The 17,009-nt window shown below is 33.6% G+C and overlaps 1 protein-coding gene across 1 annotated transcript in view; it reads right to left on the minus strand.

Annotated features, from left to right (window-relative positions):
• Positions 1–16,740, minus strand: part of LOC107563127 (von Willebrand factor A domain-containing protein 5B1-like) — a 30,997-nt gene extending 14,257 nt beyond the window's left edge. The window contains exons 1-6 of the mRNA XM_016247918.1: positions 16,708–16,740; positions 15,911–16,069; positions 15,435–15,620; positions 12,425–12,623; positions 12,023–12,222; positions 1,401–1,590 (exon numbers count right to left, since the gene is read on the minus strand). Coding sequence (XP_016103404.1) covers positions 1,401–1,590; positions 12,023–12,222; positions 12,425–12,623; positions 15,435–15,620; positions 15,911–16,069; positions 16,708–16,740 — 967 coding nt within the window. The remainder of the gene's footprint in view (positions 1–1,400; positions 1,591–12,022; positions 12,223–12,424; positions 12,624–15,434; positions 15,621–15,910; positions 16,070–16,707) is intronic.
• Between the last annotated feature and the right edge of the window lie 269 nt (positions 16,741–17,009).

The raw sequence follows: 17,009 nt of genomic DNA on the forward strand, positions 1-17,009 counted from the left end.
TGAAGGGTGTCAATGATTGTCTTCTGAACAACTGTCAGATCAGCAGTCTTCCCCATGATTGTGTAGCCTATTGAACCAAACTGAGAGATCATTTTGAAGGCTCAGGAAACGTTTGCAGGTGTTTTGAGTTGATTAGCTGATTGGTATGTCACCATATTCTAATTTGTTGAGATAGTGAATTGGTGGGTTTTTGTTAAATGTGAGCCAAAATCATCACAATTAAAAGAACCAAAGACTTAAACTACTTCAGACTGTGTGAATTGAATTTATTTAATACACGAGTTTCACAATTTGAGTTGAATTACTGAAATAAATGAACTTTTCCACGACATTCTAATTTATTGAGATGCGCCTGCATAAATTTATTGGCAACTCATATCATCTTACAGTACAGTACTGTTCAAAAGATTGGGGTCAGTATGATTTTTTTTTTTTATATATGTATATATATTTATTCAGTAAGGACACATTTAATTGATCAAAAATGATCATTTACATGTCACAAAAGATTTCAAATAAATGCTGTTCTTTTGAACTTTGTATTCACCAAATAACCCTGAGAAAAATCTCACAGTTTAGCACAACTGTTTTCAATACTGATAATAATAAGAAAAAAAATTTGAGCATCAGATCAGCAAATTAGAATGATTTCTGAAGGATCGTGTGACACTGAAGAAAGACGGGAAAATTCAGCTTTGCTTGCATCACAGGAATAAATTACATTTTAAAATATATAAAAACTGAAAACAGGTATTTTAAAAAGGAATAACATTTCACAAAATGTTACTGTATTTTTAATCAAATAAATGCAGCCTCAGTGAGCAAAATGGACAAAACATTTTTCAATCTATCAAATTATCTTGCCCACATTTTTTGACCATTGAATTTCTTTGATTTTTCCATCGATCTTTCCAGTCGAATTTCAAAATGTAAAAATTCCAAACTAAAAATTGCTTTATAGAGATTTCCGGAAAAGTCCATGCATATACCAGGTTTGAATACTTGGAGTTTAAACTTTTGTAAAGTGTACAAATGTCAGTACGACCTTCAATAGTTTTTACTCCTCACAACACTCAACAAAGAGTGATATCCAGCTGATGAAAAATGTTTAGAGCAGTAAGAAATAAGAAAAACTCAAATTCACAAATTAACTTTATTTTTTTTATATATAAAGATTTTACATCTACAACTTATTAGCAGATTAAGGAGTGGTTTCTCAGTCAGCGCTCAGTGTATAACGTCAAGTGCCTCTATGCCCCCTACTGTGCAGCTGATTATGGGTATTTAAATTACAGTGTTAAAAGCCGGCTTAACTCTGAGCCCAAGCAGCGCTAAGATTATTATGCATCAGAAATTGATGTCTTTGTTCTCATACTTAAGGACTGTAGTGAAAGACCAACCTGCATCGCCGGTGCTGCCTAAAGAAGGGCTGTCAGTTGAAGACCTGGAGCCGTATTCCACGACTGGGCTGGGATGGGTCTGATCCACCTTGGACTCCCCCTGGAGACCCTCTGGTTGCTGCGCTAGAGGTTTGTGAGCAGTTATGGGACGTCCTCTTGAGGATGTGGCACACAGGCTGGCCAACTGTGGCTGATGGAGAAATGAGCAACAGTTCTTTAGTCCTGTAGCGGATCAGCTCATGGGAAATATGAATAATTAACCATAACTAGTTATAATTAACTATTCATATTTTAGATCCACTGTAGATATTTAGCTGACCACTCAGGGTCAACCGTCTTGTCAATTCTAAGAACGTTAATTTCCTTTTGCTCATTCTGAGATGCCACTGTACTTGAATTACCTAGTTTAAAATGGCACATTTGATGTAGACGTTTATCTTCTAATATTCAATATTTAATTGTTTTTGCAATTTAAAAAAATTTATTTTAATTTATTTTTAAGATTTAGATCATCATCTAGCAATAACTCAGGCACGGTTATAGATTATGGCAAATATTTAATCTTCTAAGAGCACTCAAATGTCTCTTGAAACTTGCTTTCCCTTTAAGAGAGCTGTGTGTATTTGTGCATAAAAATGCAGCAAGTTAATTTATTGGGGGAAAAAGTACAACAATACAAGACAAATAGAAAATAGGTTTATAATATCAAACATTTATCACTCATAACAATTATAAATATAGGCATATTAAATATTATGCTATATATTTTGAATGATTTAACATGCCTAATTTGCCTATTTTTAAAATGATTTAAAAATAAAACTATAAACTTAATTTCACTATAATATTAAAATACAAATGTTATTTTAATGTTAACATGTAAATTATATTTAAAAAACAAATAAATAAATAAATAAATTCAAATAATAAAATGTAAATGTTATTATTTAAATATTAACATTTACATAATACTATAATATTGGAATAATTAAGATTTTTTTCAATGTTTTTGAAAGAAGTCTCTTTTGCTCTGCAACGTTGCATTTATTTGATGAAAAATACAGTAAAACTTGAAATATTACTGCAATTTACAATTTTAATATATTTTAAAATGTAATATATTTGTAAACATCATTATTTCAGTCTTCAGTGTCACATAATTCTCCAGAAAAAAAATTAATAAAATAAAAAATTATTCCAAACATTTGACTAGTAGTTAATATTTTGAAACATTACTGAATAAATATATTTAAAAAATAATTACATTAATTAAAAATATTATGAACAAAATATATAAATAAAATAAAATAATAAACGTACAAATTAATAATATTATTCATATATTATATTATATATTATTATTATAGTTATTATATTCATATTATTATTTTGACTTTTGAATTTTTTGACAGTTTAACTCATAAGTATGATATGAAGCACATTTTTAGATAACCTGACAAAATCTTTTACCCATCAACGTATGGACATGGCATTAGGACAGTTATAAATGTTCATTACTTGTTTCCTGAACTAAAGAAAAATCACAGTCCCACAGTAATGGCACTAATGCTAACAAGTCTGAATGTGTTTCTATGCCTGTACATATCATGCATCATTTCTATTGTACTTTCCAGCATGAAAGCAACATGAATGGAAATCTAATTTATTCCACCTCATGTAGAGGGAGTTTATGAGCACAATGATTCTTTGAGTCGGCGTAACCATGCCAGCTCCTACAGCCATGGCTCTCTCTGTTCACTTGGGTCTAATGGCAATTTGGTTAATGAAAAATGTATGCCTGCTGAAGAGCTAATAAGGACCATTAAAGTCATTATTGCATGCATTGAGGGGAAATCAAGGACTCTTTGTTATTGCTGTAGCTAATCTGTAATATTTCTCACTCCCTTTTTGATAAGATTTCCACGGGCAATTGCTTGCAGTGCCAAGTGTCAACCGGACTATTGATATCTTCTCTCCTTTCAAAGAGCGTGACATTGGAAATGTTATTGTAGCCATCAAGAATTTTGTCACAGTTGTCATAGAACTAATTGTACCCTGGACGACGAACACAAGTGTCTGGATGTCCAATATGTCTCTTGGCAGGGTGTCAGCAATGCAGAAGTATCACTTAACTCATTGAATTCGAGAAACAATATCATGAAATAGGAGCGATAAATACAGGACGTGTCATTATTTTGTCAGCCAGCATGCTGAGGAATGAGCAATTACTCAAAAAATTACTTTAAAAAATCATATTAAATCATATTTAAATAATTATTTTTAAATAAATATTTTTTTGATTATTTAAATATGTTAATTTTCAAATGATAGTATTTGGATACTAAATAATAATATTTTATTAATTTATTACATTTTGAAGACCAATTTAACTCAAGTAGCACATGAAGCACATTTTTAGGTAACCTGATAAAAATGTTACAGGGAACTAAAATGTTGAGGATTACGAACATGAAAACATATTGCTTGTTAAATAATATTTAAATAAATATTTAAATGTTTATATCATTTAAATATGTTAATATTTAAATACATATTTAATTGTTTGTATTATTTAAATCAAATTATACTATGCTACTATCAACATGGAAAAAGTACTGCTTTATATAATTTATATAATAATATACTGCTTTAAATAATAATATAATTTAAATATGCCAATATTCAGAATATTATAATACCACTACCAACATGGAACAAAGTATTGGTTATTAAATAATATTTCTAAAATAAATATTTTGTTTATATAAATTGTTTATATTATTTAAATATGCTCATATTTATATAATACTATTTAAATAATAAATAAAAATAACAATAAACCCAGTTTAATTAATTTTACCACATAAAGCACATTTTTAGGTAACCTGACAAGGCAACCCAAAATGTTGAGGAATGCGACAACTAACATGAAAAAATTGCTAATTTATTAATATTTCAATTAAATAAATCACTTTCTCTGACTTTTACATTAACTGTTCCCTCCTGGTGGAATGACCTGCCCAACTCAATCAGAGCAGCTGAGTCCTTAGACATCTTCAAGAATCGGCTAAAAACACATCTCTTCCAACTTTATTTGATCCTCTAACTCTAGCACTCTCTATTCTAATTCTATTCTTTAAAAAAACTTTGCCCCTTTTAGACTTGCACTCTATTCATTTACTGCTTGTTTTCTTTAAAAAAAAAACTATCACTAGCTTCTCCGTTCTTTTTGTATTCTATTTGTTTTTTTATTATAAAATTAATAAAAAACAAAAAAGGCCTCTAACACTAGCTTGCTCTATTCTTTTTCTATTGTATCTGTTTTCTTTTTATTTATTACATAATAAAAAAAAACCTTGCTACGTGTACTGCGTTAGGCTAACTGAGACTTGTTATAGCACTTGTATATCGTTGCTCTTTTGTTGATTTTGATTGCTTCCATTGTCCTCATTTGTAAGTCGCTTTGGATAAAAGCATGTGCTAAATGACAATGTAAATGTAAATAAATACTTAATTGTTTAAATTATTTAAATATGTTAAAATATGTTATTATTAGGACTGGAAATTTAACGCGTTAATTAGATTAATTAATTACGGTGAAAAATAAAGTGTTAAAACTACTAACGCATTTAACGCACTTGCCCCACCCCGACATTTCGTACAGCTGATTGACAAATATGAGGCAGGACAACAACTCACTGCGTGATGGAGCCTAGAGAACGTAGTTAGAATGTCCCTAAAATTCAAGATAGGGTGCAAAAATGCCCCTGTTTGAGTTTTTGTCTCATGTTTACAGCAATATCACACAAGCGATAAGTGCAATATCACACGAGTGCAAATGTGATACTGATCTTATAGTCTAACAGTTCAATAAATAAAAACTTAATATTGTGTTATTTTAGACGCATGTTGTCTGTTTTGCTCAATTTTGCCAACGAAAATATAAAGACAAAGCAGAACTGTTCGTCTCCGAGCAACACGCAGCTGCATTTCATTTCTTATTCCACGTTTTGAATGAATTGGGTGAATCATTAGGCTCGTTGGATTTGAAGCGGTGCTACACAGATCAATCGGTTTATGACATCAAAGTACCGCGAGAGCGATTCAAAGGCCCTGTCCCAAATGGAACACTTCATGTGTACTTTTGGTCTTGCGGACTTACAATGGCCGCCGCGTGCGCGTGTCCATTAAGTCCCATTTGTCATTTTTGTTTAGGGTGCCATTTGGGACAGGGCCAAAAGCATGCAGAGTTGTCTGCTCTAATCGCTCTCGCGATACTTTGATGTCACACACCGATCGATCTGATGGTGATGATCCGCTTCAAGTCAAAGAAGCCTAATGATTCAATGGACCATTCATGAAGAGAACCAATTACTACACTCCTGAATGACTGTGTGTTCCAAACGGGACCTATCGCCCTCTGAAGGGCACTTCGGAGTGAAAACAATCATGGCCTACATATTGAAGGGTCGTTCCAAACCGAAGTGCTCAAAACTGGCCACTTCAAAGGGCCCTTCGGAATGATGAATTTCGAACGGTACAACTGATGGACACTTCGGGCTCCCATGATCCTTTGCGCAGATTCTTTGCATGATGACGGTGCCTCTGTGTGGGCACGTGATGATGACGCAGAAAGGCACTTCAAGAAACAGTTGTTTGTTACACCCTTCAACCCTTCGAAGCTCTCACTCCGGAGGGTAAACCCTTTGAAGGGATTAGGGCATAGGGATGATGTAACGAATCCGGTCCATGAACTTCCGTCTGCTAGCCATCAGAGGTCACCCTTTCCATTTTCACTGACTCTCGCACTACACACTGTTGCATATCATCCCGGACTACATATCCCATCATTCATTGCACTGATTGCGCACAGCTGGTTCACTAATTGCACACAGCACTGATTGCACCCAGCTGTTTCATATCACTCACTCACTATTTAACACTCACTCTTATCCCTTCCCTCTGCCGAGTATTGTTTAGCACTTATCAGTTTGATAGCTACACTACAGAGCCCTCGTTAGCCTCCTAGCCTAGCCTAGTCTTCCTTGCCTGTTTTTCTCGGTTTCTTATCTTCGCCTATTTTCCTGGATTACCCCTTTAGTCTTGCCCCTTTTTTGACTCTGTTCGCCATTCGTTGACCTTCGCTAGCCCTAGGATTATTCTTGTGTCTTGCCCGCCATATTCCTGTTTGCCCTTGTTCGACCCTGCCTGTGTTTCTGACCTCTCTGCTTAATAAAGCCTGCACATGGATCCGCATGTCTCACATCTTGTCAGCCCCATTACAGATGAGCCCTTCCGAATGGAACGCAGAGTGAATCAGCCATTTGAACGAATCGAATGAATAAATGACTCGATGACTTAATCATTAAGACATTTACCACCACCTACAGGCAGTTTTAGTTTATTATTTAGAGTATCATTTCACTAATGAAACAATTTCATATTTCCATAATAATAATAAATGATTCAAAGTATAGTTCACCCACCCAGAAATGTTGTCATCATTTACTCACCCTCATGGTCCAAAAGAGTATATGTAATACATTTTATGTTGAATCAAACTAAATATTTCTTGCTGAAGCTACTTTTTAAAAAAGTTTTTAGTCTAGTTTTTTGTTTGATTCTTTACACAACAATGACTTTAAATTATCTTTTGGGAGTAATATATATATATATATATATATATATATATATATTTCAAATAAAGCCAAGGTAACACTCATTTTACATACAGCACACAATAGTACATTAAGTAAAGATCATGTTCCATGAAGACATTTTGTAAATTTCCTACTGTAAATATATCATAACTTCATTTTTGATAAGTAATATACATTGCTAAGAACTTCATTTGAACAACTTTAAAGGCGATTTTCTCAATATTTAGACTTTTCGCACTTTCGCACCCCAGATTTTCAAATAGTTGTATCTCGGCCAAATAGTGTCCTATTTGACCCTTATGACTGGTTTTGTGGTCCTGTGGTCCACACAGACACACATATATATATAAATACTATTTAAATAATAAATATCAATATTATTGGTTTGAATAAACCCAATTAAACTCATGTTACATTTTACATTTTATAACTCAAGCACCTTGTAGGTAACCTGACAAAAATATTTCAGGTTGGCCACCAAAAATGTTGAGCAATGCAACTACTAAACAGAGAGCTAGAAACGTACTGTAGCCTATTAGGAAAGCTGCCATACAATAAGCATACAAGCATTTTTAAGTCTCCTCAGGAGGTCTGTTGTGAATGGAGAGGGTTTTCCTCGGCCATTCAGCTCAACTGTCATGCATGAAATGAGTGCAGCCATCATTATCAGTCACAAAGGATGCCCACCTCTCCATTGTGGTCTTGATTACATCCTAATATGTCTCTAGGTCGGATATTTTTGGCCTCATTATTTCAGCCCTTTTCAAACACTGGCACGTCTTTTGTGACGGCCGCCAAGCTTTTTTTCTCCCACTGGACTCCAAAGGTGCATTTATATTTCAGCGCATGAGTGCGAATCACAAAAGTGTCCAACTGAAAACATATTTCCTTTATGCACATTCTTCCATTGGTTAATCGTCCAGGGAACTGTAATTCATCTTCAGCTGGCTGTGCGAACTAAACTCTATTTATGTGGACGTGGCGGTAAGAAGATTGAATTACATTCTCATCACAGAGCTCAGAAATGAGTTCAAATAACCCTTTGGAACAAACAGATGAATCCATGCAGCTCTTCTCATATCATAGCAGATGCTTGGGCTATAGCAGATGGCACGGCGAAGGCTGCCTACAGATATTTCTTCTGAGGAAAACAACTACTTCCTAAATAGAAGCCGTCTGCTTTGTGTCAACACACACATGCACAAAGGGGATTCCAGATACAAATGTTTACTGATTATTACCAAGTTATGATGTTTATTGCTTACTCAGGATATATATTGTAAGATATTATCACTCATAAAAAAAAGACACATTATGTTTATGAATCACCATTCTAGTGAATAAGACCATTCTGCAAGGTTTTCTCTCTTGTATGTGGTATTGGGAAATGTAATTCATTATAGTGAAGTGCTTTGTCCTAAATGATTCTCCCTCTTTTATATTGGGAAATCTGATTAATTCTAGTGAATCAGTTCATTCTGAACAGTTCTCTCATATGGTACTGGGAAATCTGGTTTATTTTAGTGAACTGGTTCATCCTAAACGATTTTTTTTTAATCTCATAGTGCGGAAAAATCTGATTCATTCTAGTGAATTGTTTCATTCTGAACAGTTCTCTCTCCTGTATGTCTTACACTATTATTCATTCTAGTGAATCACTTCATCTTAAATGGTTCTTTGTCTTGCATACTGTACGTAGTGTTGGGAAATCTGATTCATTCAAATGATTCGGTTCATCTTAAACAGTTCTCTCGCTTTCATGCTGTACGTAGTGTTGGGAAATCTGATTCATTCTTGTGAATCAGTTCATCCTAAATGGTTCTTTCGCTTTCATACTATACAGTATGTAGTGTTGGGAAATCTGATTCTTTCTAGTGAATCGGTTCATCCTAAATGGTCCTATTTCATATGTAGCTCAGGAAAGTCTGATTCATTCCAGTCAAACTCCTAGCCTAGCCTAGTCTTCCTTGCCTGTTTTTCTCGGTTTCTTATCTTCGCCTATTTTCCTGGATTACCCCTTTAGTCTTGCCCCTTTTTTGACTCTGTTCGCCATTCGTTGACCTTCGCTAGCCCTAGGATTATTCTTGTGTCTTGCCCGCCATATTCCTGTTTGCCCTTGTTCGACCCTGCCTGTGTTTCTGACCTCTCTGCTTAATAAAGCCTGCACATGGATCCGCATGTCTCACATCTTGTCAGCCCCATTACAGATGAGCCCTTCCGAATGGAACGCAGAGTGAATCAGCCATTTGAACGAATCGAATGAATAAATGACTCGATGACTTAATCATTAAGACATTTACCACCACCTACAGGCAGTTTTAGTTTATTATTTAGAGTATCATTTCACTAATGAAACAATTTCATATTTCCATAATAATAATAAATGATTCAAAGTATAGTTCACCCACCCAGAAATGTTGTCATCATTTACTCACCCTCATGGTCCAAAAGAGTATATGTAATACATTTTATGTTGAATCAAACTAAATATTTCTTGCTGAAGCTACTTTTTAAAAAAGTTTTTAGTCTAGTTTTTTGTTTGATTCTTTACACAACAATGACTTTAAATTATCTTTTGGGAGTAATATATATATATATATATATATTTGTGACCCTGGACCACAAAACCAGTCTTAAGTCGCTGGGGTATATTTGTAGCAATAGCCAAAAATACATTCTATGGGTCAAAATTATAGATTTTTCTTTTATGCCAAAAATCATTAGTACATTAAGTAAAGATCATGTTCCATGAAGACATTTTGTAAATTTCCTACTGTAAATATATCATAACTTCATTTTTGATAAGTAATATACATTGCTAAGAACTTCATTTGAACAACTTTAAAGGCGATTTTCTCAATATTTAGACTTTTCGCACCCTCAGATTCCAGATTTTCAAATAGTTGTATCTCGGCCAAATAGTGTCCTATTTGACCCTTATGACTGGTTTTGTGGTCCAGGGTCACACACAGACACACATATATATATAAATACTATTTAAATAATAAATATCAATATTATTGGTTTGAATAAACCCAATTAAACTCATGTTACATTTTACATTTTATAACTCAAGCACCTTGTAGGTAACCTGACAAAAATATTTCAGGTTGGCCACCAAAAATGTTGAGCAATGCAACTACTAAACAGAGAGCTAGAAACGTACTGTAGCCTATTAGGAAAGCTGCCATACAATAAGCATACAAGCATTTTTAAGTCTCCTCAGGAGGTCTGTTGTGAATGGAGAGGGTTTTCCTCGGCCATTCAGCTCAACTGTCATGCATGAAATGAGTGCAGCCATCATTATCAGTCACAAAGGATGCCCACCTCTCCATTGTGGTCTTGATTACATCCTAATATGTCTCTAGGTCGGATATTTTTGGCCTCATTATTTCAGCCCTTTTCAAACACTGGCACATCTTTTGTGACGGCCGCCAAGCTTTTTTTCTCCCACTGGACTCCAAAGGTGCATTTATATTTCAGCGCATGAGTGCGAATCACAAAAGTGTCCAACTGAAAACATATTTCCTTTATGCACATTCTTCCATTGGTTAATCGTCCAGGGAACTGTAATTCATCTTCAGCTGGCTGTGCGAACTAAACTCTATTTATGTGGACGTGGCGGTAAGAAGATTGAATTACATTCTCATCACAGAGCTCAGAAATGAGTTCAAATAACCCTTTGGAACAAACAGATGAATCCATGCAGCTCTTCTCATATCATAGCAGATGCTTGGGCTATAGCAGATGGCACGGCGAAGGCTGCCTACAGATATTTCTTCTGAGGAAAACAACTACTTCCTAAATAGAAGCCGTCTGCTTTGTGTCAACACACACATGCACAAAGGGGATTCCAGATACAAATGTTTACTGATTATTACCAAGTTATGATGTTTATTGCTTACTCAGGATATATATTGTAAGATATTATCACTCATAAAAAAAAGACACATTATGTTTATGAATCACCATTCTAGTGAATAAGACCATTCTGCAAGGTTTTCTCTCTTGTATGTGGTATTGGGAAATGTAATTCATTATAGTGAAGTGCTTTGTCCTAAATGATTCTCCCTCTTTTATATTGGGAAATCTGATTAATTCTAGTGAATCAGTTCATTCTGAACAGTTCTCTCATATGGTACTGGGAAATCTGGTTTATTTTAGTGAACTGGTTCATCCTAAACGATTTTTTTTTAATCTCATAGTGCGGAAAAATCTGATTCATTCTAGTGAATTGTTTCATTCTGAACAGTTCTCTCTCCTGTATGTCTTACACTATTATTCATTCTAGTGAATCACTTCATCTTAAATGGTTCTTTGTCTTGCATACTGTACGTAGTGTTGGGAAATCTGATTCATTCAAATGATTCGGTTCATCTTAAACAGTTCTCTCGCTTTCATGCTGTACGTAGTGTTGGGAAATCTGATTCATTCTTGTGAATCAGTTCATCCTAAATGGTTCTTTCGCTTTCATACTATACAGTATGTAGTGTTGGGAAATCTGATTCTTTCTAGTGAATCGGTTCATCCTAAATGGTCCTATTTCATATGTAGCTCAGGAAAGTCTGATTCATTCCAGTCAAATTGTTTGTTTGGAAGAGTCATTTTAATGAACTGATTCACAAAAATTATTCACCAATGTTTTTGAGTTATGTATTGAGTGTTCATTAGTACAAAACCCCACGCTGTAAACATCAGCTATGATTAAATGGGGTAGTATAATAATCTGTGTAGCTCCAATGTACTTGCAGTAGTTATTTTTTGTCTGTAGCTTGCAGTGTACTGTAGTTTAACAACTTCAAATTATGTTCAAATTTCAACGCAGTCTGAAGCTCAAAGTAGGTTCAATTTTCAGACACATTTTGCAATGCAGTGATGCACAAAATCCTACATAGCAAAAAGCTTCTGTATTCACATACTTGTGTTGCACGTTTCAAACCTTATGGTTTAGCGTTTACCAACCTGGTAGTCCATTTTCCACTGAGCTCCGTGGTCAGGATGTGTCTGTCCTATGAGTTCCTGAACTTTTGCTCTTCTAAGAGGGTTTTTGCCCACCACTGAGCTGGGGTCACTAGGGGTGTAGGCCTTCTTCATGGGGTTGTAATCTACAATCTGATTGGTGCTGTAAGCACGTCTTCGCGGAGAGGTGGCTATGTCAGTTCCTGTGTAAAAAAAAAAAAAAATTTGTCTAATTTTCTCTTTACTTTTCTCTCAATTTATCTTAATGTTTGCTGACTTCATGAAGAAACCTCTCTTTCATCAGGAGACATCAGGAATAGTTGAAAAATCCAAAAACGAAAATTCTGTATCTTGTATGGACTACTTTTTAAATACAAGTTTACCCTGTATAGATCTGTACTTTACCCATAATGTCTTGCTCCGTGGCAACAGGACTGCTCTCGGACATGGTCTCCTGGCAACCGTCAAACAGCGAGCCGACTTGATTGTCCCTGTGCGGCCCCTGACCGTCAGAAACCTTCCCAGCATCCTCCTCTTGAGAGTGATAGAACACTGAACTGGCCGACTCGTTGGAACGCATCATGCTGTACCGCCTCCGTTTGTCCTGTTACAGCAGAGAAAAGACGTCTGAGACCTTTTTGTTTTGCTCTAAAATCTATATTTGCATTAACAAAAATGATATACAAAAAAATATAATACTTATTATACAAAAGCCTATATTTTCATATATGTGATATTATAATATATCAAAATGTAGTATTTTCAGATGATGACTGTAAATAATAAAATTATTATTCTTAATAATTCTGAAAGAGTAGTACTATAAAAATATAGTATAATGACTACAGATTAAGCATTGTTGTGTTTTTAGTATATATACAGTGGGTACGGAAAGTATTCAGACCCCCTTAGTTATATTATATATATATATTTAATATATAAACATAGCATATGTTTCTTAAATATATGCATGCATGTGTGTGTATTTATATATACATATACAGTACACACACACAAATAATATTAATATATATTACATATTCATAACTAATAATTAATACATCGTAATACAATATATTTGTAATAATAACCATATATTCTAAATAATAATAATAATAATAAGTGTATATTTGATGTAATATTAAAATACAGTGAATGTGAAAACAGTAACTATCACAATAATATTAATTAGCATTTTTATTTTTGTTAATATAAATAGTATAAAACAGTATAATAATTACAGATTAACTATTGTTGTTTTTATTTGATATTATATGAAAATACAGTTCAAATAACAACATTATCTATCTAAATAATATTAATAATACAACAAAAACATTACATATAACTAATTAATACATTTATACATTTAAAATAGATTATTATTTATTTATAAATCATAATACATTATTATTAATGTATTCAATTCTCTGTATATATGTGCTGCACATGTGGCAGAATTGACAATAAAGCAGACTTTGACTTTGATTATTATTATTAACAAAATACAGTATATTTTAAAATAACATTATCTAAATAATACTAATGCTATTATAACTGTCACACCCCAGGACTGTTTTCATTTCCCATGTGCTCTGTGTGACCTAGTTTCTGTCTCCTGATGATTGTGTAATTATGTTCAGGTGTCTAGTAATTATCCTCATTTACATTCTCCATATAAGTTGCATTCTGTTCAGTGTTTCTTTGTCCGGTATTACGTTTGTGTTGGTGTGTGTCTACCCTTCATTCTCTGTGGATTATCTTCATCTTGGATGTTATTAAACTACATATTAATTCTATCATCGTTCTCGTGTGCCTTCCTCGACACAGCCGTGACAATAACACTACTACCACTACTACTACTTGCAATTAATCGTTTGACAGCACTAGTATATATATATATATATATATATATATATGACATTGTAATACATCAAAATACAATATATTTTCAAATAATAACAATATTATGTAAATAATAATAATAATTTGTGTATATTTGATGTAATTATAAAATACAGTAAATGTGAAAACAGCAACTATAATAATAATAGTTGTTGTTGTTGTTGTTATTATTATTATTATTATTGTTATTATTATTATTATTATTATCACAAGTAGTAGTATAGAAAGTTGTTGTTATTATTATTATTATTATTGTTATTATTATTATTATTATTACAAGTAGTAGTATAGAAATATAGTATAATAATTCCAGATTAATTCAATTCAAGTTTATTTGTATAGCGCTTTTCACGATACAAATCATTGCAAAGCAACTTTACAGCAAATTAAGTTTCTACAATATTTAGTGGTAGCTTATCAGTGGTGACTGTCAATTAATGTACATATGGCAGAAATGTACAGAAATTAATTAAAGATGTAAACAATTAAAGACGTAATCATTGTTGTTTTTATTTGATATTATATAAAAAAATCCTGCATATTTTCAAATAATAGCAATGTTATCTTTCTAAATAATATTAATATATATTACATATTCATAACTAATAATTAATACATCGTAATACAATATATTTGTAATAATAACCATATATTCTAAATAATAATAATAATAATAAGTGTATATTTGATGTAATATTAAAATACAGTGAATGTGAAAACAGTAACTATCACAATAATATTAATTAGCATTTTTATTTTTGTTAATATAAATAGTATAAAACAGTATAATAATTACAGATTAACTATTGTTGTTTTTATTTGATATTATATGAAAATACAGTTCAAATAACAACATTATCTATCTAAATAATATTAATAATACAACAAAAACATTACATATAACTAATTAATACATTTATACATTTAAAATAGATTATTATTTATTTATAAATCATAATACATTATTATTAATGTATTCAATTCTCTGTATATATGTGCTGCACATGTGGCAGAATTGACAATAAAGCAGACTTTGACTTTGATTATTATTATTAACAAAATACAGTATATTTTAAAATAACATTATCTAAATAATACTAATGCTATTATAACTGTCACACCCCAGGACTGTTTTCATTTCCCATGTGCTCTGTGTGACCTAGTTTCTGTCTCCTGATGATTGTGTAATTATGTTCAGGTGTCTAGTAATTATCCTCATTTACATTCTCCATATAAGTTGCATTCTGTTCAGTGTTTCTTTGTCCGGTATTACGTTTGTGTTGGTGTGTGTCTACCCTTCATTCTCTGTGGATTATCTTCATCTTGGATGTTATTAAACTACATATTAATTCTATCATCGTTCTCGTGTGCCTTCCTCGACACAGCCGTGACAATAACACTACTACCACTACTACTACTGCTAGTTATAATTATCTATATTAATATTATTGTATATTAATAATATAAAAATATAGTATAATAATTGTAGATGGATGGATGGATGACTTACTGATTTGGGGTTGGAGTGATATCTGGAGGTATCACAGACCACGCTGTATCCAATCAGCCGGTCACCAGGGAACAGACAGGTCGCCCCGACTGGAGAGAGCAGGATCTCCTTTGTCTCTGGATACAGCCATTCAATGGAGATGTCAGTCAGTACTGATGTCATGGACTTCTTCAGTGACTTAATCATCTGCCAAAGACACAAATAACCGCCAGGTCAAACACTACCTAGTGTTTCAATCAAGAGAGCACAGTCTATAGAATAAAACAGGGAAATATAGATGCTAGTATTAAACACCAGGGAGAGAAGGCATGTCAGCTATGATTATTATCCTAACTCATGTTTGACTAAACAAAACCATTTGTTAATTGCTAATACATTTGGACACTCCACAATTTACGTGGCTGCTGTAATTGCTTTGCGGTGATTTTCAAAATAGCAGGCTGTTGGAAGATAAATATGTCATAGGAAATGAGGACCTTGGGCTGCAGTCGTTCTCCTTCTGCCAGGAACTCAGCTGTGCCTCTGGAAACAGCGGCCAGTCCTAAAACCAGCCTTCTGCACGCCCCCTGGCCTATCCCGAACGTGTAACACCTGCCATGATGCAAACACACACAGACACGACAGGTGCGGTGAGTCTGTGAAAACATCAGAAGAGCATTACATTATGAAGAAACTGCACCTCTATTGGATGATGCTCTGCCAGACAATATCACTTTAATTCTCTGAACTTTATTTCTTTATTAATTCTGGGATTGGCAAGCATGCTGTCAGAAAGCCAGGAACAGGAACATATTCATGTTGTTTATTTGAATAATAAGCATCAAATCTTCTTCAGCAACTAACATAGATTGTGCAACTCTCTGTCTCACAGCCTAGCGAGCAGGCTTCATGTCTGCCGCCTACAAAGGAAGCACCCGTAATGAAACAGACTGATTAGGAATGCGCTAGATCAGGGGTGCCCAACCCTGCTCCTGGCGATCGACTGTCCTGCAAAGTTTAGCTCCAACCCTAATCAAAGACACCTGCCTTTAATTTTTAAGTGATGCTGAAGACCCTAATTAGTTGCATCAGGTGTGTTTGATTAGGGTTAGAGCTGAACTTTACAGGACAGTTGATCGCCAGGAGCAGGGTTGGGCACCCCTGCTCTAGATAGACTGCAACTGCATACTGCACACAAATTGCAGTCTTCAACAGAGACTTACAGCTATGCTGAAAAACTGTTTAAACCAGCCTAAACTGGTCCCTACTAAAACCTGCAAATAGACCAACAAACCAACGACTGATTCCAATACAGGATATCAGTCATGTTAGGATGTTGCTAAGCTAGCAACACAATACTACAGCACAATATAAAATACATGAATAAAAAATTAAAATACCATATCGACATTAATGTGTACAACAGTCCATTTTTCATTAGTCTTTTTTTTGTAATCACTTTTTCTTAAGGAACTATACACAATTAAAGATATAATAAATATACATCAATTAAACTAAAATACTACATACTAGGTACAATAGTGCATTTTTTCTGAGATTTTTTAAAATAAATTAATCCCCCCCCCCCCCCCCCCT

This window comes from Sinocyclocheilus grahami, unplaced genomic scaffold (genome assembly GCF_001515645.1).
Source record: "Sinocyclocheilus grahami isolate Dianchi unplaced genomic scaffold, SAMN03320097.WGS_v1.1 scaffold858.1, whole genome shotgun sequence".
Classification (NCBI taxonomy): Eukaryota; Metazoa; Chordata; class Actinopteri; order Cypriniformes; family Cyprinidae; genus Sinocyclocheilus; species Sinocyclocheilus grahami.